This window comes from Harpia harpyja, chromosome 22, assembly GCF_026419915.1.
Source record: "Harpia harpyja isolate bHarHar1 chromosome 22, bHarHar1 primary haplotype, whole genome shotgun sequence".
In the NCBI taxonomy this organism is placed as follows: Eukaryota; Metazoa; Chordata; class Aves; order Accipitriformes; family Accipitridae; genus Harpia; species Harpia harpyja.
Genome location: NC_068961.1, coordinates 20,898,126 through 20,923,209, shown reverse-complemented (window position 1 = coordinate 20,923,209; position 25,084 = coordinate 20,898,126). Strand labels below are relative to the sequence as shown.

At 35.6% G+C, this 25,084-nt stretch overlaps 1 protein-coding gene across 4 annotated transcripts in view; it reads right to left on the bottom strand.

The window, feature by feature from the left end:
- Positions 1–259: 259 nt before the first annotated feature.
- ANKRD10 (ankyrin repeat domain 10) overlaps positions 260–25,084 on the bottom strand; it is a 38,635-nt gene continuing 13,810 nt past the window's right edge. Inside the window, exons 3-7 of one of the 4 annotated variants that reach the window (XM_052774045.1) lie at positions 24,056–24,147; positions 8,680–8,915; positions 4,842–4,937; positions 3,292–3,324; positions 260–1,935 (exon numbers count right to left, since the gene is read on the bottom strand). In XM_052774045.1, the coding sequence (XP_052630005.1) occupies positions 1,451–1,935; positions 3,292–3,324; positions 4,842–4,937; positions 8,680–8,915; positions 24,056–24,147 (942 nt within the window). In that variant the 3' untranslated portion in view covers positions 260–1,450. The remainder of the gene's footprint in view (positions 1,936–3,291; positions 3,325–4,841; positions 4,938–8,679; positions 8,916–24,055; positions 24,148–25,084) is intronic. The other 3 variants (XM_052774046.1, XM_052774047.1, XM_052774048.1) reach the window with 3 other exon arrangements.

The window sequence follows — 25,084 nt, the reverse complement described above, 5'->3', positions numbered from 1 at the left end:
ATGAAAATCAGACAGCCGGTATTTGAACCCATTTTTGGAGTTCAGGGCTGATACAACCTTCATACGCAGAATATCCAGTATGTGTTTCTGTAATTCAATCAAGGACAATTTATTGGACTGTTCCCATTTGCTTCCATATACTGACAAAATCAAGAAATGCCACAGTTGCACTGAGAAAGATTATGGAGAAATGTGATTTAAAAACTGTTAAAGACTTGCTCAAATTGCCAAAAAATAATAATAATGTCTAAACAAAATATTCAGATACAATGTAATATGTTTATTTTTTAAAATCCAATTTGTAAAGGTCCCTTTTTAAACAAAACAAGAACAAAAAAATCAACACAATTCAGAAGGCTTATCTCATTTACCATATTCTTCCCCACTCTTCACTTATCATAACACAAAGCAGCAACTTGTTAGTGCTCATATAGTGCACTTACATGAATTTTGATTTGTGTATTAAGCTTTAAATACAATGTATTTTCCGTGAGCATAGCCCAAAGAGTACACAACATTACATTTTCAAAGCATATGTTAAAAAAAAGGACAATAAATGTATATCCAAGACAGTCAAACTCAAATATTTTGACTTGGCAAATTCTATAACAATTAACAGCAATTTTAAAGTGTGTACAAAGCAGAACAGTGCCAACATGCCTCCGGTCTGTGAGCTATGGTAAAATATCAAGCGTACATATAAAGGAGAGAAGCCAAAGAAAACTGCCACAAATTCAGAGCTAACCTGAGGCACACCCCACCGCGACCAACAAAGGCAGCCCACTTTCCCACTCTATAATGCAAAGAGCTCAACAACAACGAAAAGCACTTCTACGCTACAGAAAGTGAAATGTAACTTCTTCCAATTTTGTCTCTGCATTTTTAAACAACTTGTTCGAAAAATTTAAAGATGAACATCTAGTTATACCAAACAAATGTACAAACTATAAAGTCAGAGAAGCTCCAGAAGATTGCCACTTTCAACCTTGCATAGTGATAGCTGGCATTGATATTGCTACCATAGCTTCAGCAGAAGATATGGAAAAGAAAAATCTTTACTTCTAAGTGATGCACATACGTAACATTTTCTTCACAAAATTCAGTTAAACATTGTTTTAATAAAAGGGAAAACAGCTCTAAAAAGGGAAAGATAGTGTTCACAAGCTTAGAAATAAAAAAATACAAAACCAGAACATTCCATAATAAAAAAAAGAAAATAATAAACATTCCATCATAACAGCACCTATTTTATCACTAAATAAGCCCCATACATGCAACAAACTACAACTATTGTATAAGGCTGTCAAATTAAAGGTTTACTTTTCATATAAACAAAGTGTAAAAATAGCAATAAGTTGCAATCTTCAAATTTAATGCTATGTGAGGATTTTGTCCCCCCAGTTTCATTTGGTAGCAATTTCAATATGTGTTTGATATAAAGGTCATTCATCTAGGAACCGTGATACAAATACATTGTGCCTAGGACAGTATTGTCGTATCTCTGTTCAACCTTGACAGAATTGGAATGCTCAACAACACTACTAAGTTCGGGGATGCTTTCAGCAGTATCCCCAAAACCATGATAGTGTCCATAGTGCAAAGTATCTCCAGGGTCTTCCACCCACGAGGGCCGGTTAGAAACACAGCTACTGGGGCTTCCGTTCAGATGTAGAGATCCACACATATCAGTGGCATTATTCATGGTTTTTTCTGGTTCCTCGGTGCCGTTGCTGGTATGAATTCGATGCCTGCTGGGAGAAGTTATTCCAGGAATGATTCCGTTAGGTGTTAATGTTAAACACTCCTCACGCCTGGCATCCATCCCACTGAGCTGTTGTGCGGCGCTGAAATCCAAATGTCCATTGATGGCACATCCATTTGTCAGTGCATTCAATATGGAGCTACTGCTATTCATATCTGCATTAAGAAATACACCTGTCACCAACAATTAAGAATAAATCGAAATACATCACAATGTCTCCACTATAACTCCACTTATTTAAAAAATGCTTCCGTACACAGCTTTGAAAATAAATCCACCCTTTCTTCATTTATAACAATATAGGTAGTTCAAAGTAATGAGAGCTGACCAGTAAGCTTGTAGCATGGATTCTTACGTTGAAAATGCAACTATCTATCTACAATCAATGTGTACATATGCCTATATTAATCTTTGTAAAGACAATGTGAACTTCTCAGAATTGTTTTCATTTAACTGTATGAAATAGTATAGCAGACAACATTCAGGGCAGTGTTTTGAAAGGTGGAATAAAAGGCATCTTTCCACCTTAACTGTAATGCCCTCTTGGGATGAAAGATTATGTACATGCAAGAACTGAGTATCTGGTGCGAGGGTCAAGGGTTGTTTTTTTTATTTTTCAGCTGTAATTTATCCGTGGCTCTTTTTTTTTTTTAGTGGTAACTCTCACAGTACAGTATACACTGAAATAGGTCAAATAAAGAAATGTTATGTTGGGGTGCTAATATAAAATGTTTCAAAGTTCCTTTATTCAGAAAGTACTTCCATTTATCTAGCAGCTTGCTAGATAACATACTAGGCAGGTTTGTATTTAATGGTAAGTTTATAATAACATCTGTACAATCCACATGCAAAATGCCATACAATAGCAACAGCAGAGTGCACAGAAGACTAAAAAACGTTAGTAGTAGGAAACAAAATTCTAAAGATGTGCATGCAAAAACCACTGACAACTGTTTTAAAGCAATTTATCCTTTGAATTTAGTAATTAGTACAGTAGTTTTTATTTCCATAAACAGATTTCATCAGTATGTCTGAAATGTAAGTTTTTGCAGTGGTACTCAAAGTACTAGCACAAAAAATGGGTGATACGTTCTGTTTTAAAAATGCCTACTGGTAAAGGACATCTAAAATTTACATCTATATTGGTAAAGATGAGCAAGGCAAACGTAGAAACTACAGACCTATATGGTGACATTTAAAGATTTTTACATTCTGTTATTATCCTTGGATACACGCACATATGTTTATGTATACATGAATGCATAAACCTATGTGCAAAATAGGATTGCATTTACTGCGTGTTTCCAGTTCAAGCCAGTAAGTCTGTTGGTAACTTCCCACATTTGTAAAACATTGGGTTCCTGTTTAAGTGACACATAATGAGTACCACTGTTTGACAAGGTAGAATCTAAAGTTTTGGTTCTCTATTAGTCCTTTGCATGGATATTATTTGAAATATGGATTACGATACTGATAGTTCACATACAGTAATACATAATGCCAAGAAATGTGTTCAATTTGTAACTCACTGGATGTACTAACTGGAGTTTCCTCTTTAGTCCCTATAAAATTAAAATAACCACATCAGCTGAACTCACTAACCACAAATTCTTATTGAAAGTGGAAAAAAACCCCCACCCAATCCCATCAAGACATCAAAGCTAATATTTCAGTGATGAAAACGCAGAGAAGGAATTTCATATAGTGTTTATTAACTGAAAAGTGCAAAATTGTAACTGTTTAAAAATAAATCCTTATAGGCTGGCTTTGCCAAATCAAATTTAATAGAAATGGCACTACTGTTAGTTAATATGCAAAAGTAGGTAATGAATAGTTCTAGTGATAATTATAGAATGTTATGATTTGTTAAAAATTAGCACCTATAGTAATAGAGCATATTTATGAAAGACAATCATTTTTCCATAAATAAGAACACTTAGTAATTATCACTGGAAAATATCATAGTCTACTTTTTAAGTACCGATTATATATATGTATATATATTTATTCCTAATATATTAAAATATCTATTAATTATCATTCCCTTTGGTGAATCTGATCTGTGGTACAAAGCATAAACATATTTATCGCAGAACAGATTAAAGTAAGAAGTTAATTTCTGAATGTAATAATAGTAACTCCATGCCTGTACCTATGAAGTGCATGGAAAAAGCTGACCCAAGACAGTTTTAATAGAAACTCTATACACATCCTGGGGTTACCAAAAGCATCTTGATTAACCAACCCTTAAAAAACTTAGAGCATTAATATACACTAATACTAGTAACATTTCGACTGTTTCATGAAGATTGGTACAAAACACAAAAACTGTTTTCCAAGGTATGTTAGTTCCAAATACTAGTTTAAGACCTGTGAAGTCCAGTCTTTTATTTACATAAAAAAACTCCATAGCAGGATCCTGCACTTATATCATTGTGTCTGAACAAATTCTGAACACATGGTATATGTCCAGACTATTCTTTATAGTATTTCTTGAACTATTTTGAATATAGCTTAGTTGTAACATATGCTATACTCAAAGCTATACAAGCACTTTGATATGTCTCCCTATCAAGTCTTCTTATTAGCAATTAAATCTATTTAATGGAAACGAAACCAATAATTTAAAGTATTTCTGAATTTCCTTTAACCTGAAATTACAGCAATTAAAAGCAAGGCACAACATAATACAAGCCTCAGGTTAAAAGTGAAACAGCCATTGTGGATTTCTGTTTATCTGAAATAATAATAAACTAATAATAAACCTTCTCTTTCACCATTACAATATATTGCATGAAACAGCTAATTTTAGATACCTGCTAAACCCCCAATATAATGGGTGTTACAGCAATACAATAGTTTTCAAGACTGTAGACAACAATGTGCAAAAATAAAGGACTAAGTTTATACTTAAATTAAAAATAAAATGCATATTGATTCTTGCAACGACAAGGAGTTTGCATTGCAGAAACAGTGTATATTTCAATTTCTTTTGGTCCAACAGAAGTACTCTCCTGTTGTTTCGTGTCTTCAACCATTTGAATGTTGTTGTAGTTAACAGGAAACTGTCCACTCCCACCTGATACAACAGCAAACTCTCTATCAACGTGCATATTGTCAGCATCGTCCTCAACTCCTCCATTCATCATTGGTATTAAGCCATCAAAGCTGTAAGCTGATAAAAAAAAAGTCATGTTTAGTCACTGGTGCACACTTGGAAACTCAGCTAAGAAACAGATGAATACTTTGATTATTAAAGCAAAAGCTTTTTACAAAGAAATGTAAATTTTTCATGTCTGAAAGCTTCTGACATGTTTGAGATTCCAAATGCAGAATAAGTAAATGCTAAGTACTTGCACATTCATTTTAAACCCTTAAAATGGAGAATTACCAGTGTACCTATCAGAGTTTGCACCTACACATCAGATCAGTCTGATATACTAATAAATTGAATAAAGAGCAATTTAATTTACTGATATTTAGGCTTTACAGCTAGTGTGCCCGACAGATAAAGCAGTCTGTACCTCACATTTGTCTGGTGCCAGTCTGGACTGCTTCCTCTTTCACTCCCAAGGGCCATCTCCCAGTAATCCACCCCCCACTCCTATCAGACTGCTCCAGGGATCCCTTCAAGAGCTGAACAAACAGCTCTGCTTTCCAAGAAAAGCTGGCAAGTGGTTAGACTGCTGTGGGAAACGCTTTAATTAGCAAGATGGGCTTGACTTCGCTACCTCTCGCACCTACCACCCAACGCACTGCTCCCAGTACTACCCCAGCAGACCCTGCACTGCTCTCACGCTCACATGAACGAACTTCTCTGTATACACTGCAGACGCTCTTAACAATATGTTGTAAAGGGCTACTTCAGTAGACTGCAAGTCAGCTCTCATTACCTTGGGCACAACAGAAATTTTTGTAAACTACTTGTTTTTAAAGACCCTTAAGCAACAGCTAAAGTGTTTCAGGGCCAGAAATCGCACAGGGCTTAAAGGAGCCCAGGGCCCTTGGATCAGCGGGCTTCAAATGACCCTCAACCAGGAAAGGCAAGGCATTTTTTCTGGTTACCTAGAGGAATAGGGAAGGGCACGCTGGCCAATTCAGGGGTACACCTGGCAATGCCCTCCGAACCCACCTCACAAAGAACACCTAAAAGCAGCCGTGCTGAGGCTCGTGACACCGACACAGTCAGTCACCGGCTGCGTACAGCAAGTCAGCACTGTGCGCAGCACGTACGGCACAGCGCACAAGCCAACCTGCCCAGGGCCACGAGCCGGGGGGCTGGGGCTAGGGCTGCTGCGAACACAGCCGCGTGAGCCCTTGGTCTGGCGTGCACCATCGTCATCGTAGTTGACCCTGTGCACTACCCTCCACCAACCAGCCTGGGAAGCAGGGTGAAACTTCTGGAATTGATTTCAGGAAAATGGACATAAAAGCCAGCTAACGTTTCCAAGTCAAAAGTCAAAACTATTTGGTGTACATTCTGAAAGTGGCCAATACTTTACTTTTGTTAAGTTCAGCTTCAGCCTTTGGAACTCTTTTGTATTACATCTGAAGAGAGTAATTGGTATGTATCACTCTGTATCAGTGTTGCTTAATTTTGAGGCAGGTTTTTTTTTTTATACTATGCACCGGACAGCAGATACATGTGTGTGTGTATAAACAAAATTACATGTAAGTAACCCCCACCTGCTGCCCAGTTTAGCCATTCCAGAACAAAAGGCAAAGCACAGCTTAAGTGTTTCTCTTCTTCCAACTCTACTGCTTACAGGTTCTTGTAAGGCCCATATACTGCGCCTGGTCACGAGTGGGTTTTTTCAAAGCACTGAGTGTTCTAATTTGCGATATGGCCATCAAAACCTGACTCTCCCCTGCAAATACAAATTGCCTGCACTCTCTCTGAACATCCGGAATCTCCTGCGCAAATAGTCTTTAAAGGACAACAGACCAGTGTGGTTTTGCTAAGTACAAAACTACTGCAAAATTGGGCTTGTTTTGTAAAACAGCTAGCTAAGCACAAAGACATACTGATGACTTGTCGTTACTCGGCTCTGTAGTCTACAAAGTGCCTCAAGAGCAGTGATTCATTCCCACTCCAACAGACTTTTTACATTGATATGATAAATATTACTGATGCTTGTATCTTTGAGGGCAGACACATCAGATTAGAAACTTCAGCTTCTACAGTTGGGATGCATCTCCTAATTACTCTAAAAACCTTCAAGCAAATACAGTAAAGCTTTTGGTTTTGTTTGCAAAGGTCTTAGAAAGCCATACTGGCAAAAATGCTCAAAAATTACCTACTCTGCTTCTCTAACATCTCTGTAATGGCTTAGGAGATCTTGTTCACTTAAACATACTGTCTACTTGTTTGCTTGCTCCAACTTATCCACTGGACAAACTGTTTTATGCTGAAAGGTAATGCACATACTGCTATTTCTTGACAACATATAGAATAAAAATAGCTAGCCCAGTGCCACTCCCACACATCATGGGGAAATGCTACCTATTGACTAGATTTTCTGAAACCAAAAGAGATTGCTGGTTATGAACATTCAGAAGGAACAGCTCTTGAAAACAGAAGATACGTATCTTTGGCTTCATGCAGCACCTCCTGGTCACAGAACATGAATGCATCGAAGACATTTTTCCATAGCCGTTACGGGCGTCTATACACTGCATAAGTTTTCCCATTCTATGTAGCTACTTAAGGACGTTACTCCTGAAAAGCAGTCTTGCATTTAATTGCATAGGCACTCTTCTCCATCATGAATTATTTATAGTTTAGACCAACCACACAAAGTAACACATTCCGTTTATGACTGGCTGTGGAGTAACCCATTGAGGCCTCTGATGCTGGTATGGATGAAATAGTGGCTGGACAGCAAGTACTAAAGCAAATACTACAGAGAGCCAATATTGATGTAATTTATGGTGTCCACGTCATATTTAGAAACATTGTTTTGGTCTCAAGTCCGCTCTTGTTACCTAGAATTAAGCACTGTTTGAGCCCATTTTATTTGGTTCACTGAAAGTCACGTTAGAACATAAACTTCAACTGAATAAAGTGTCTTCAGTGAAGACCTACAAAATCCCTTTCCTGATGCTAGACACAGGAAAAAGAAACAGTTTGTGTGCAGAATGCTGCATTCTTTTTAATAAGAATTTAATGGGATGTCCAACAGAAAGGAAGCAGAGGGTATTCTCTATTGTGTTATTCAAGGTGTTTGTAAGATGTAAAAAAAAAAAATTTCTTCATATAGCCACCAAAAAGTAGCTTTGAGGTTGTACTATTGCATCATTGCTGGCCGAGGAAGAAGTGGTATCCTCAATGCACAAAGCTGAATAGGAATCCTTAAGGTTCATTCTAGTCTTGCATCCTCCTGTAAGCTATCAGTTCCCCTTGGAACATGATCCTGGTAACTTAAGGTATGTTAACTTAATGTCACAGACATAATCCCTCTTGATTTGAGAAACCTTTTTGCATTAAATTTCCTTCATCCATCTCATCTAGCAAACAGTTTTTTAATTGGGAATTAATCCTGAGGTGGAAAATTACGATCAGAACACCCGGGCATCTGTGAATTAAAATTATTTGGCTCTCCTGAAGGAGAAGAAATTGAGGAAGGAGTAGAAGCTAATTTCAGCTCCTACTCCTCCACGTATTATTCTTGGCATCACGTAACTTTAGCACTATCTGGAAATAGAAATTGCTGAACACACCATGATGATAACAGGGTGAACTGGGATCCTGAGGCACAGAATAATTGTATTCATCTGCTTCTTGTATTAATAGCTAACTTAGATAAGTACGTGAGTTTGTCAATAATACTCAACATCCACTCTGAAAGGCTTTAAAATGTTTATTTTCCTTTCTCAGCAACAGTATCATCCCATCCCTTTTACCTCTCGGGTCTCACCTTCCGTTCTAGCCTTCTTTACTCCAGCAGACTCCGTATCTTCAAAGGATCTCTTTCGACTTGTCCCACCACTGAATGGATTGGGACCTGCATTCTGATGAACCCCATTTAAGGTGCCATTGCTATAGAAACGATTCAGGTGACAGTTCTGGAGGTTCAAGAGAAACTGGGCACATTCTTGGAAGCCCTGGGTATGTGCAAGGTCTGCTGCTGTCAGGCCACTGGCATTTCTCAAGCTGTACAATACAAAGAAACTGAATTACACTCATTCATCAAGCTAGCTTGCTGCTGCTGCTGCCCTTACTGACTATCTATCTGTTGGTGATGAGAGAAAACATACACTTAGCAAATTTCCATTAAGAAATTAGTTATCAATCTTAGTTTTATAACTAACTTAACTTTTCGCACATATATCTGGCTTCTAAGCAAAATTTGGGAGACAATACACTTTTAAATAAAATCAATATACTATGTGCCTTAAAAAAAACATCTTCCTATTTAAACTTCTCAAAATGCTTTATTCTAAAATAGTCTGAAGTATCTGATCTTTACATAAACTTCAGACTGATTTAAACCTTAAATTTTACCATCTTCTGCAGTTTATTCTGCAATCTATTGCTTTAACTTGAGCAAAAGATCAAATACTCAAAACAAACTTAACATGACTTGGCAATTGTCCATGGCATTCTGGTTTCTATGGTAACAACATCATCACTATTCTTCCTAACAATAAAATATATACATATAGAGAAAAAGATAGATAGATAGATAAAGATGCTATACTTAGTTATGCTTTGCTTATACTTTTTTTTCTGGTTTGTTTCTCATTTCAAAGTGTGTGACATCATAAGTGCTGGGACTTGCTTTGTTATTTGAACCTAGACCTTCCCATGCATGAGAGAATGGCACTGGATTTTGACTATTCTAATGCATCAAGGAGATTATAAATGAAATCAGGTAGAACATGTTGAGATGTAGAGGTTTAATTTGAGAGAGTGCTGTATCACATGCCTTTACACAAACATACAGTATGTCTGTGCTTAGAAATATAAGCTAACTTCATAAGGAAATGCATAGAAGTGGAGACAAGAGGGCCAGAAATGACAAAACTAGGTTGTGAAGCAAAAAATGCCAATAAATCTTTCCAAAGTTTTTTCCACCTTTCCAGACAGATCTAACTAATCAGAAAATTGAATTTTTGTTTCCTGGCTTCAATAGTTTAGAAAAGTCCATTACTTAAAAATCCAGAAACAGACCAGCCAACAGAGTAAGAATTCAGAAGATTAATAGACCTGATTCTGTTGAAACTCATACAAAGCAGAAAACAACTCACTCCAGCTCATGCAAAGAAAACAAAGAACAAAGTCCAGATTTGTTTCCTAGATCATTACAACTTATTTGCTATAAAAATGACACTTAAAAATCTTTAGAAACTATTACGGCAAGACTAATTCCATAAATGGATACTGCTGGATTACACAGAATTTGGAAGATTAAGTCAAAATACTACAGAATCAGAAAAAACATTACTCTGGATCAGGGTTAATTTCATTCCATACTACAATATTCTGAGTCACCGTTTACTTGGACTACTAGTAAAAATCCAGAGAACAGCAGCCAAGAGTGGCCTAGAAACTAAGACGTTAGAAGACTGAAAAACCTAGTTAGTCAAAAGAAATGAAACCTCAAGGTAGAGGTATTAGTTTTGAATACCTAAAAGATAGCTGCAAAGACAACAATCCATTCTGTGCATCCAGTGCAGGCAGCATATGAATGGGATTAATAGAAACAAAGGATATTTGAAGTTAGGCATTAGGAGAAATTTTCAGAGTATAAAGGTTGCTGAATCTCTAGAGTGTTCTCTTCCCAGCCCCTCACCCCATGCCCCGTTTCAAGAGCAGAGTATGATTTCAGAAGTGCTGCAAAATACAGTCAATCCTTTCCCATGCTGAACTAAATGGCCTGTTGAGGTCCCTGCTAACCAACATTCAATGTTCTTTTAGTAGTTCTAATTTACTTGTGTAGCATACAGATGTAACACAATGCAACTACAACTTAAGAAACACAGATTTCAACATATCCGTTTTGATCAGAAATAATAGCTCAGTTTTCTGAAATCTGTTTTAAATTTGTGAGCCCCAAAAGGACAGTAAAGGAAATCTAAACAAGAACAAATTAAAGTTACGCAAAGATAAAAATGACCAAAACAATATGGTGTTGAGCGACCACCTAATTTAATAAAACTTCAAGGAGTAAGCAATTCTATTACTTAGCAAAATGTTATTGAACAACTCTGCTTTGAAAAATGGACTGTAAGACAGACTACAGTTAAGTCACCATTTCCCAAAGGAATGTCAATGTAAGTTTCCAGAGGCATCTGGACAAGTACAAACTAAGATTCAAGTGTGTAACGCTTCGTGACCAAACTCTGGGAAAGAAAAGTTTCCCAGAAACAAAATAAATGAACTTTTAAGTTAGTGTTTGTCAGATTTTAAAGTGTAATGACCTTTGATATTTTTAGATCTGTCTCCTTCCCACCTCTTCCTGAACAGCTTACTCTTAACAGGTAGACAAAGAGGTACTTATTCTACAGGAGTATTTTGGAAGCACTGCATAGGTTTTCAAGGGACTCAAGCACATTGGATGTAACATTCTTGCTTCTGAGAGTTTAGAAGTGTCTCACTTAAAAATCTGAGTCTGAATTTAGCCTATTAATTCAAGAGAACTTCCTGTGTTCAGAAGTTAGTAATGAAAAAGAGAGAAAAAAAAAGTCCAATCAAATAAATGGAGATTACAGGATCTAGATGGCTCTAGAAACTGGTTGGCCAACTGCTACGAAAGAAAATACAACTGTTCTCTCTGCTCCCTCTCAGTGGGAATACTAATTTGAGTATCTCTTCCATATCCAGTTGTCAATTTCCATTAATTTAATCGAGGCTTGATTATTCTGGGACTTCCAAATCCTTTCAAGTTTCAGTTAAACTGGCTTGCATTCCAATATTAACGGGAAGGAGAAAAGGAGAAGTTGACAAAATTGGCAGAAACTCTTAAGTCTCACTTTCTCAAAAACAGGCTAGAATGATAAAAGAGACCTACTTCTTTAGCAGATTTTTCTAGCCTTCTCTACAAGGAAAAATCTGTCAGTGGGAACACAAAAAGGCAGCAAGAGGTAGCTGTGCTATACTAGCTCATCATAGCAAAATACAAGTAATTGAAGAAAAAAATGGTTAACTCAATTAGCCACATGCACAAAGTAGGAAAGAAAATGCTCTTAACAGGTGACTGGAATAGTTTTATGTATTTCCAAAATGTGTAGAAATACTGCCATCACTGTGAGGATTCTGAGTGCATAACAGAAAAATACAGTCTTATACAGTCCTCCTACAAACCCTGAAGTGGAATACTTGGATGAATTAAAAAGCTAGGACATCTACTAGACCATTCTTTAAAAGCGCCAATCTGGACTTGAGAGCGGAACTACCCTGTTACAGCAGTAGTTACAAGGAACTGGGAACACATGTATTACTAGATCTGCTGTGTATTGTCTATCTCAAATGCTGCCCATGTCTGAAAAATGAAGCAGCTACCTCAGCTTAGTCCATGAGCTAAGAGTATAAAAGCCATTACTGTAAACAGACTCCACTACAGGAATGAAAATAGAAATGGTTCAGTGCCCCAACTGCACATAAGAGGAGTTAAATCTCTTACGTGTCAGTCCTTGGTTATGAACTGCAATTATACATAAACTGATGTATCAAGTGAAAAGAAGGAGGAGTATAACTGAAGATCCATTTGGCTATTAAGTAGACTACACATGACACAGACTGCATGGTTAAAAAAAAAAATGAAGCAGGACACTCAGAGAGGTTATCCCTATATTTAAGCAAATTTTCAACTACTTCAGTTATTAGAGATGTCCCTTGAAAGGTACTTCTCTTCATTTCTCATAGCTGCTTAGATAAAGAAGGATTTGACTAGGTAAATGATACTGTAACTGAAAGTAACTTCAAGACCTGGGCTGTGAAAGAAAAGCCGTGAAAAAAACCATGCAAACCATTGGACAAACTGGACAGAAATACCTCAAAATTTCATGTCTCTTGAAAAAAATCTGCTTTTCCACCCATCCTCCATTTTTTAAAATAAGTTAAAAATCCCTTCAGTACTAGTTTTGATCTTTTATCTAAACACCTTGAAATAGTGGAAGCTCCAAAGAAGCTCAGAACACACTGTTTGATATTAAATCTTCAGGCAAGCTGTCCTTTTGTTACTGCTAATCACACAGCAAATATGACAGCTCTATTTCTGTAACTGCATTACTCAGAATTTAAAAATGAGTAAGGAAATTACCTGCAGGTTTTGTGTTGTGGGGGTTTTTTTTGTTTGTCTCTTTGGGGTTTGGGGTTTTTCCCCTCCCTGACAAAGATGCCAAACTTCAGGACAAGCTTTTGTTTCTTTTCAGGGTTTTTCTCTAAGCTAGGCTACCTAGCTGAAACAAGACTAGGCAAGTAACAAGCTACATAAACCGTATTTTTCAAAGATGACCTTATGAAGAAAGAAGCTACCTGTAAGGAAGGTGTGGAAGGATGGAAGAAAGTCATATTAAGTCATATTAAAGAAAAGAAAATCAGACTAAGCCTTGCAAAGTTACATGTACTTTATGATTAAGCGGTCTTTATTAAATAGTACTCTTTGACTTGGTGCAGTATTTTCTACAGGTTGGCCTAGTTACTGTCAAAACAAACAGCTGTGCTCCAAAAACTTAATTCCCTCTCTCTCCAGAAAAAAAAAAAAAAAAAAGAAAAAAAGGAAAAGAAAAAAAAAAAGAAAGAAGAAGTAAAAAAACCAAAGACATCTCTGAAGGAGGTCAGTCCAGCTACAGGGACAGGTGGAAAAACCAAAGAAAGAACATGGAAAACTAAAGCTCTGAAAATGTAATTCCCCTTTTAGCACCTACTCCAGACAGTAACATACATAAAGGCTTGAACTGACAAATGGGAGAAAAATTCCTTACTTAACATTACCCAGGACTAAATGCAGTTTTGCTAAGTGGTCAGAAAGTCAATTCACTCTACGCTTAGAAAACTGTGCATCATTCGCAAAGCAATTCAAGTACTTGAAGAATGAGTGAGTCCTGTTAAGATTCTTTCACTTGGCAGTATTTTTTTGCTTTATAGTTTATTATTTCCATGTAATTCTTGTTACTAGAAACAAATTAGTATCATGAAGCATGATATTATTTGCCCTCGGCTTTCTTGTAGGCTAAAATCCAGCAGCTGGGCATGATAAAGACATATTGTTTTCCTCAAAGTACAGAAGTATGAGATGCTAACTCCCAAGCAAAAGAAGAAAGCCAAATGTAATCAGAAAGATACATTTTCATATTATAAAGTTATTCTAAATAAAAAAAAACAAACATGAGAAAAGTTGAGGAAAGTCTGGATATGGATGAGTAGAAGTAGGTGATCTTGAAGTTCCTTGACAGATTACATTTAACACTTGAATTGTTCTGTAGTGACAGCTGTTTTATAAATAAACTCAAAACGTGTACTGTTATATTAATAGAGTTAAATCACTGACTTTTGTATATACATTTATTGACATATCTTCTACAGTGCTTAAAACACGGTCATAACACATTTTTCTTCTTCCATCAAGTGATGTCCACAGGCAGTCTTCAAAACTGACTGATCTTGGCATGAAGAGGACTTTTTTTTTTTTTTAAATCTGTTTTTCTCCCTTTGGTTGACATCATCAGAACTCCCATTTTAAAGGCCCAGTTCATCTGAGAGTCCTGGTATAGATTTAAAGCAGCTATAAAGAGGACACTGATGAAGCATATGTTTATACTTCCTTCTTCTGAAATGCTTTTTAAAATGCTGGCTATGAGTGTAATTAAATTGTTGTTCAAAAACAAGAGAGATAAATATGTTATCTGGCCAAACAGGATTGGTGTACAGAAACATGAAGTTAACTTTCAGTTTAGCTTTAGTTTAGGAGGATGTTTTTATTATTTCAGTCTAACCACAATTTGTTGTTTTGAGAAGTTCACTAAAGGAAGGAAACAACCCGAGGCAAGCTCTCAAAAAATATGCAAGATACTGCCACACTATGATTAGGTTACAGAAAGTAAAAAATAACAAAACAATACAAATAAAACAAAGCTTAGAATTGTTTAAATGTAACTACCTTGATGTAAGAAAGATTTACTTCAAGATAACTTACAAAATTTACTCTTAGAAGGATCTGTAGAAAGAAAAGAAAGACTTTTGCTTCTCACATTGAATTATAAATTATACTGAATTTACTTAGAACTTCATTCTAAGTTGTTTCAATAATTCATATTTTTATACTTATTGGAAGAAAAAAGCAAGTACATTTCGATGTGTCTTTTAAACATAGATATACAATTGAAATATACTATCTTCCACTTATAATGTCACATACCTTGAAAAACAAAACTCTTGCTACAAAAAGTTAACAGTAAATCTTTTTGAAAAAAACATTCATATATGTAAAAAAAATCCCCTAAATGTTTAATTTTAAATAGTGATTACATCACCTACAGCTTACTGTGTTTTTGTTAATGCCATGCGACAATCTAAGAAAATAAACCACAGTTTTCGTATATCAATGTAATATCTGTTAAAAAATACTGATCTCAACTTATCTATTGTTAGTTTACAAATAAAAATGTAGATAATTGTAAATTAGGGTAAGCAAAGCATGCAAATCTATAGATTCTATATCTGAATTCCTAGATTAGCATTAAAACCAATCACCGCAACAAATACCTCAACAGTATGCCTTGTGTGCAGAAAGGAAGCGATACTGAACATTCAATGCCACAACTGTAAGGTTTTCGGAGAAGCACCTGTGGCAGTTTCAGCAGTTTCTATATGGAATGCTCCCCCTTTCTAGGATTACTTGAAAAAATCAAGTCAATTCGAATTACGTAGCTGTAAAACATTGACATGTGTAGTTTTTACAGTTTCAGAATCTTCTGTTTGATTTAAACGGGCAATGGTGCATAAACAGGAAACTTATATCATAAGGGATCACATATTTGCAGGCAACATTAAGATTAAAAGTTACATTAACATACATAAAGTGCTGTAGCACATTATTCAATATGTAAGCCATTATCATGTGACCACCTTAACAACAAGATACTAAGCCTTTTATGCCTTTAAAGCATTATTACTCTCATCCTGAAACCAAATTGTCAGTTCTTCACTGCAATTTATATAGAATGGATTAAAATTACCGGTCAACTCATGGCTTCAATTACTTTAAATTTAGTAGGCTGTATCTCAAAAGAATTAGTAACTATTCCTATATAAAAATTAGCAGATACAAGGATTAAAACAAAACAAAAGAAGAAAGAGAAATAAAAGATCAGAACACTAAAACGCCCACAGTGAGAAAAAAAAACGTTTCCTATATAAACATCAGTATACTAGTCTAAAATTTCTAAAGCAAATTATTTAAAAATACTAAACTTTAAGTGTTTTAACCCTTTGGTGTCCAAATACAAAAGTTGTGAAATAGTTTCAACTTTTTTTTTTTCCAGATACCAAGAGAAAAATATTCTTAACTAAACAGACGTGTGTCACTGCTGAAGACAGCTATAAAAATTCATGCTAGAATTACATACTGGGCATCTACAAAAGCACAAGTTGGTGCCAAGTTTTTATTTCACAACAAAACATGTGGCAGCTGAAATTATTTTAGACTTTTAAAAACAATGGTAGAGTTTCTCAGAACATCCTCCAAAATCATAAGAAGGTGAATACACTGGAAAGAAGGAAGCTCTTTGTGAAGCTACTTTTTTCACATCAAGGTTCACTACAAATTATGCAGCTGTAATCAGCTCCTAGATACTTCAACTCACGACTGAGCAAATGCTGGCAGAAGAAAGAATTCATTAACCATACTAGGCAACATTTAGAATTACTACAAGCATCACCATCAGGCAGTGATTTATTCCTGTATCTGTATTCCAATTTATATGCTTTAAGACAGACCTCAAACAGTGGACTTCAACTTTTTTTCAGTCTCTCTTGTAAAAATTATTCACATTTCCAAGTTTGCCTGAACAATACAGGCCTATCTGACGTTGCCTGGTATCAGCAACCAACAGTATTTTAAAATTCATATTCAATTATGTACAAAGTGATTCCTAAACACAATTCACAAAAGGAACGTATGAAAGACTATGGTAACTTAAAACAACAGTCTGATTGCAATACAGCATAACAGAAGAGACCTTCCCTATTAAAGTAAAAATAAATATTTCCTAGATCACTAGCAAAAATGAATTCCAAATAAGCATCTTTTTAGTACTGCAGCCACTTTAAGTCCAAAGACAATACAAGAGTTACTTAGCCAGCCAACTTTATGGAAATTGGAACTATCATTGCTGCTGCTATCATCTTTCTAGAAACGGACCAGGAATTGCAGAAAGTTGCTTACAATGAGGAAAGCATTATGGAAGACTATTAAGGAAAGGTTCAATGCAAACTCTGACTTGAAAAGATAAACAGCCTTGCAATGCAGATTCTGCCAAGAAGCCTCTAGCAGCAAATAAGATCGCATTATTTCTCCTCAACATACCAACTGAAAAACGATGATAGCCTAGAAATAGAAAAATTAATAAAGCAAGCTTCTCTCAAATGTGCCAAACATAGAAGAAAGTTCAAGAGATTCAGTACAAAAAGCATGGACAGTAAGACCTCGGGAATAAAACTAAAGAAAAGATGTAAATGAATTTTGAAGTATTTTTGTGCCAAAAGGGGCAGGGAGGGGGAAGTCATGAAGAAAAGGACTAAAGGTATTAGATGGATTGATTATTTTCCCATAGCAGGCATGGAGAAGGAGACTATGAAACCACACAAAATTTTATTTTTTGTGACAAAAATAACTTGATGCTCTTACTCAAGCAGACAGAAGACCTTTCAGACCAAGAAACTGCTGAAATGCACAAAACCACTTCAAATAAGCTTCTCAAAATACTTCTTTCAACTTAGATTTTCCTCCATTTAAAAGAAAAAAAATTATCTACCATGTATGAGCAACATGAAGCAAAATACAAAGAAGAAAACAGAAGCTGAAACAGAAGTATAATGTTTTCCTGAAGTCATAGCTGCCAAAGCTCTTCCAGGGTTTGTTAAGCCTCCATGTAATGAAATACATCTTGTAACCTGTAGCACATGACACACATTAGAAAACTTTTCTGACCAATGTGAACGTGTTCTGGGCCATGCCACAACTGCTTAATGTTTTTTGTCCAAGTTCAAAGGTACTAGTTGAACTATGATCAACTTCACTGAGAAGACACAAACTAGAATAGCAAATGAAATCCAAATCAACACAGCAGAAGTTAGAGCAAATGCATTACAATTAACAATTCTCTCATCTCATATCCAGTCCAAAAGTATTAGCAGATCAAGCACAGCACCTGTACAGACCATCGCCACCATCAATGTCTAGATTAGCCATCAGAACTAATCAGGCTATTTTATTTGGGAATACACTGCACCCTTGTTTCTTTCGCTGTATCTAACTTGTGCTCTGGCCAAGTTCCACTTCATAACACTTTGGTTTCTCCACCTGACTTATCTGCAACAGGTTTCTGTTGCCAGTAATAGCTTATCTTACAGAAAAAAATAACCCGAAGGGAAGCTGCACAGTGGACATTAGCACAGTATCATATGTGAAGGCAGATCACTCCCAACAAAAAATCCTAACATTCCTGTCAGAAATCTGAGCTATCCTCATTTAAATAAGTCTTGGTAACACTTCAGTGTTCTTTATCCATCTCTTTTGGATTGAAGAAAAGCTGAGAAACCAGTGCTATAAATCACAAAGGCTCATCACTAATGAATAAGCTCCCCTATCAAGCTGACCCATACACTGTGAACTTCCTTTATGTTCCAGAAAGGTCACAAAATATCATTGCTTTAATGAAGGATTTAACTTTATTAAAAAAAAGTACAACCTCTCACATTCTTCTCTATTTCTGAACTGATGTCAAGTAACTATTGTTGTTATTCCATCCGCACTAAGAATAATCCACTCTCAAACTGAACAGGAACTCAGCTGTAAGCATTTGCTTCAGTTTCCTGCCATTATTTGTAACAGCTGTAACTGAAAACTACCCTTTTCCATCCTGATTTACTGTAAGACTGAGCCTCTCTCTTCCACTTTTTGATTTATCAGTTATCCATACATGTATGTTCTGCTTCACTATTTCCAAATCTTTTCCTTGAGACCAAATCCAAAGTACCGCCTTACTTCACGGTCACAACCTCCTATAAACCACGTTAAGTTCTTCTACAAGAATGGCAATCAAGCATGAAACCAAACATGGAAGAAATTAGCAAGCTTTTCTTTTAATTATTTTGCGGAGAATTAGTGTCACCACTGAAATGTACAAACCATTTTTGACTTTGCCTTTCCATAAGAATTTACATAAGGCAGGAAAGGAAGAATGAATTCCAATACCTGTAGCCTCCATACTGCAGAATGGTCACTACATGAATACTACAGTGACAGCCCTTAAAGTACTTGTTATACACAATGACAGAATGCTTGTTATATACAATGAAAGAAGAACAGCCACATTTTTTCCTCACCTATACTGCACAGTCTAATAACGCAACAACAGTAGTTAATCTGGCAGTGTAACTGGTATCTGGAGAGCAGACAATCAGGTTTGAAAAAAGAATCGTATACAAGTGGTCTGAGTTTGAAAAGTACCAAACAGATTATAGAAATACTAATATACTAACTAACAGATAAGAACCACTCTGTTGAAAAAGCACCTAAATCCTATTCTTAAACAAATAACCAGTAAGAACCTGAAGTATTATTTTCAGTGAAATTAATGACCGTAAGAAAGTAGGATGTTGATTCACCTAGATTGAATCAATGTAGCAGTTCAGCTTCTCAAGTAAAAAGGTGAAGTGCCATTACTATGTCACAAGTACATTAACACCAGAAATGGACTGCAGTTCAGTATTAAAAGTTTGGTAGTTAAGTTAGCTAGGTACGAAAAACAACCAAATGTTAAAAATCCACTAAGATTTTAAGAAATCAGGAAGAAATCCAGAAGCTAATGGAGAAGATATCTGAACCCTAAGACCCTTCAAGAGAACAGGCCATATAAGTTTCCCATCCAGACTGAAAAGAAACCAAGAGTTTACAACACAAAGGAATGGCTGATTTCTGCATTATCATCATGAAATCTACACATCACTCTTCTTCGGTCTCTTCACTAAAGGTGACTGAATTTCAGAAAGTCAAGATGTCTCAAAGGTATAAATGAGAAGAAAAAAGCTGAGAATCACAGGAGTGGTCATAATTAAAATGTGAAACACACTTCAAACAGAAATGTATTACAAGAATTTCACAAAGGGCTAATCCAGCAGCACTAACAAAATACACATTGGGCAGATTTCTGTTATGGAGGATGGAAAGGAGTTGTGAAGAAGAAATGAATGCTGCTTTTTTTTTTTTAAGCAACACAAAGCAGTTTGACACATGAATTTGCAAAGAATTAAAATTAAGCCACTGTTAAAGAATGAGAATAAAGTTTTTGCTGAAAAACTAAATACCAGAGATAGGACATTTCTGGCATTATAGAAGTGGAAGTGAAGGAGTGAATTTACACATTCAAATGAATGCAAGACAGCTTTAATGAGAAAGTGGCTGAAGTGTCTGCCTAAACTAGATCCACATCACGATATGAATCTGTCATCTGGTAGAAACAGAAGTACTGGTGTATTTATCCCAGCATGTCAGTTATTCTCCCCAAACCTGGAGACCAGAGCGTAAGAAACCAGAAAGGAAAGTTATCTCTTTGGGGTCTTGTAGCATCCCACCATGGTATACAAACCGATTTTTCCAAAACCTGCAAGACTTCTGGCAGGGAAATAAAAAGCTTTCCTATGCTACTATTCAAGCATCTTGATCAACAAAACTCTGAAGGAAGCAAGTACTTGTGTTCAACTGGACAGGTGCACACCAAGCCACATCCTGTCCCACAAGTTACACCTCTCTTTACTCCAAGATAATATAGTGTTTGAAACTTCTCTCCTAGCTGTTAATCAAGTCACTAAGGAATACACAACTGTTCACATGACAGCTGCAGAAGAATTTTTATTCAGAAATAAGTGGACACAATGCACAAGTGAACTGCATGAGAACAGACATGAAACAGAAGTGAGTTCAAATCAGTATAATTAACAGCTGCATCTGCTTATTATTTTTTTGATTCAACAGTGTCCTGTGTTTGTAACCGAATTTTATATTTTTATATATGCTGTGATGCAATCAATGTAACTATACTAATACCCAGCATTTAAAAAAAATAGTGTAAAAGAGCAAAACAAAACATGGCACCAAGAAGGCTTTTCCTCCATTAAGAGCTGTGGACACTTGTTTTGTCACCATGATAAATAATACACAATTAACCATACATAAATCGCATAATTATGCTTTTTAGTGAAAATCCAGCAGTTATTATGGATACTTTAAAAGGTACTATCCACATTAAAAAGTCAGTTACACAGCAAACCTTTTCACTCATATGAGGACATTGTGACCACCTGCTTCCCCCTCTTCAAGGGTCCATGAATACCATAGTTAGTGGAGCAACCATTTTTATGGCTGTAGGACATACTGTGCACAGAATATGCTTCAGCTAAAATGAGAAGGTAAATACCACAAAAAAATCAAAATATTTTCACTAGGGTACAATTATTATTTTTTAATATTATTAAAAATTTACACAGGAATAGAGACCCAAATTCTCTCTCATCAATTAGGAAAACAATGCAACAATTTCATGAAATTTAGAGACTGCAACATACTGTATTTCTCTGTAAAAGCAATACACTAACAAGCCTGAAATAAAGTAAACTACAACAATTCAAGTGAGGCAATTTTATTCAAACTAAAATTCTTCCTTTTATCCTTACTGGACTACTGTCAATATTCTTTGGCTTCCGATATAACCAAAGGAATGAATAAAGTAGAAATACAGTAAGCACTAATATCAAAGATTACACTAGTCCAAGTTACTTCATTTTAACAGCAGTATTTCAATAATCACTCATTAATAAAAATACATTTCTTGCAATATTACACTACTGATTACTAGTGTTCGTGTAATAATGAAATCTTAACATCCCTGTTCTACCTTCTGTAAAAAACTGGGATGGTGCAATACTTGATGTATACTATAAATATCAGGTATAAGCAGTATATTTGACTATTTGCAGCCACAAGGGATATTCTCTGCATCTTCACATAACTAGATTTTGATACCATAACTGCATGAAGAAATAAAGAAAAAAATTGGATTAGAAGGTCTAATCCCCATAAAAAGGCCATATTCACCATCAGTACAGATCAGCACTTTAGTTCTAGTTAGTGCTTAGTTCTATATTTAATAGAATTCTTGCCTTGGTCCTATATAGTCAATTATCATTTCAGTTAATATATACACATTAGAACACAAATATATGCATAAAATCCCTCTCCTTTTCTTCTGACTGAAGCCATAAAATAAAGGAGTCAAAACTTTCAGAGCATCTACATTTTCAAGATGTTACAAAAACCAGGAAATCAACATAACCATTAGAGATATGGGGCCAGTTTTCAAACCCAGATAACCCCAAATTAATCAACATCAAAAGCATATACATGGATTTGGCCTAACTTAACATACTGAGCCTCAAAACTAGATTCTATGGAAAAAAATCCTCACCTCAACCACTCAACAGCTAGCTCTCTCAGGTAACAGGGCCAAGTCCTGATCCTCTAAATGACTAAACATGGATTGCTCCACTAGCCTATTGCATTTGCATCCCTGATTTTACCATTTCCGGGATAGGATCTAATATTTAATTACCTACAGAACTTGTGACTAGTCTATCCTACTGAAACACAGATGGAATTCAAAGTTAGAAAACTGAGAATTCAAATTGTTTCCTGTTCACTAAAACTGCTATAAACCTACGCTACTTCTGCTGCAAATAGCTTTGGTCAAAGGCAGATATCACTCTCCAAGTTTTACAGAAATATTTTGCCTATGGCTTGCAGATACTATTTTTAAAAAGCAAAATTTTAGTTCTGCAAGTTAAAGTTGCAGCCACATCTCCAACCTCTACTACTCAGCTACTTATTTTGAAAGTCCTATGGATGTAACACGTCCTCTTCTTTCCATCAGACTCTTAACTCACTCATTTCACATTGTTTATGCAGTTCCACAACTTCTCTTTTGATTGGATACTTTATAAAAATCACAAGATTACATACTAATTGATGATGATAATTAAGGTTTGCTCAATTCCACAGTAAATTTAAATCCAAGTTTATCTTAATATATCTGAAAGTGAGTGTGAAATGGGAATTTATAAATTTAAGACTGATTTAATGAACTTGTCAATAACCAAGACAGCTGCGTAAGTTATTTCAGTGTCATTTTTCTATGAAGCAATCTCTTCATATAAAGCAATTTGTTCATTACTATTAACTTAAAAGGTACTACATTTCCTGAATACTCTATGATACCATAGAAAGATTTAGATTTTATGGTAGATTTATCGGGGCAGCATTACAAAAACAGTAAGATGGAAACCAAAGGGTAAAACAAGAAATTAACTACATGATTCTTATTTCACTTACAACTTAGAAGTTTCATATTGCAGGTTAAAATACAGTAACTAGTTACCATTTAAGATAAAATGGCTAGTTCTAATTAAAACAAATTGCTAAAGTATTTACATTATTATAAGCCATAGAGCTTATACTCAACATTTCTAGGTGAAAACTGCATCCATTTTGTCCATGCTGTAAGTTGCAAAAGTTTGTGAGATTTTCTGAATGTTTTTGCAGTACATAAACCTTTAAAGAAAAAAGTTAACAGGGCAAATACACAATATACTAACAAACAGTATTAAACTAACTGCGAAGAGTGTGTGAGATGCTATTTTGCACATAATGTTGCTTTTGCATTGTTTTCTATATTTATTCACCAGTGCAAGGTGTAAATCTCTTGTAAAATATAACTACACACTAGATAAAGTGTATGATTTGGGGTCATCTGACAGAAGTGTGATAAATATTTTAATATATCAGATATAAATGCAGTACTAATGTAGCACACTCGTATAACTTAAGTAAAATAAACTTTACTACTAGACATGCAAAACATCTTGGGCTTCATTACAGTCAAACATGTCTAGTTGTCTTTTAATCAGGTGTCTGCTGTTTTGACTTTTTTTTCTGACATTAGTATCTATGTTTACTGGTCTAAGTTAGTTAGCTAAACACACAACATTCAACAACAAAAAAAAAATACCTCACTTACTCTATTTGTGCACCATGAGCCACAAGGGCACTTATGGAATCCATACTACCAGACCTTGCTGCTTTATGAATAGGAGTTTCACCAACATAATCCTGTAAAGACAAACTACATTTTGTCAAGCATAATCTTTCTAAAAATTAAAATCTTATTCTTACAATACTTACTTTATTAAAGCAGATATATAAAAGCAGCATTTATTAGCTAGCAAATGCATCAGGTACTTTAAAGTTTGCAGTGGGCTGTCATGTACATTAGACATTTAGCAAGAAATAACGCTAAGGGCATCTAACTCAGAGGATAAGCCTTATCCAATAACAAGGCAATCAGCAGTCATATTCAGCAAAACTTGCTAAAAAACCCCACAACATACACCACCGTAACAAATTACTCTAACACCTTTATTTCCTAGCACTTTTGTTTCCCAGTATGTTGGGCTGAGCAAGCCATCTTGAATTCAGAAGCGGCATGGCCAAGTTTGTGGGACTATATTGCTTTCAGATCTTGCTGACACACTTAGGCAGTACTGTATTGCACCACAAATACTCACCAGGTGAGGAGTATGTATGCGTAAATCTACTGTAGTAGAAGTATGCCCAGAGTTCACAGGCCAGGCCAGATCTCTCCTGAGACATACACATTGACTCATGTCCTATACGCTTTTCTTTTCTATCTTTATCCATTTACATTCCATTATTGTTAACCAGCACAGCCAATCATTTAATCTTTTCGTATTATGTGCAAATGTACCGGGAGTTGTGTATTGCTTTTCAAGCAACTCCTCTCTACAAAATATCTTCACAGATAACAGAGAATCTACAGCAGTTTTACAAATGCAATTGGCAAGCAGCCGCTAAATTCCGTGCATTATGATCTACAGGCTGCAAATGAAATTCAGTACTTGCAATTAACCATCAGTATGAAGAACCACAGAGAAGGGTCTGTAATGAAACAGGGCCTTGAAGTAGCAAGAAAATGTTCAGTTACTGGTTTGTTATGTGATTTCATTACCACAGTCCTCAACACTTCCAA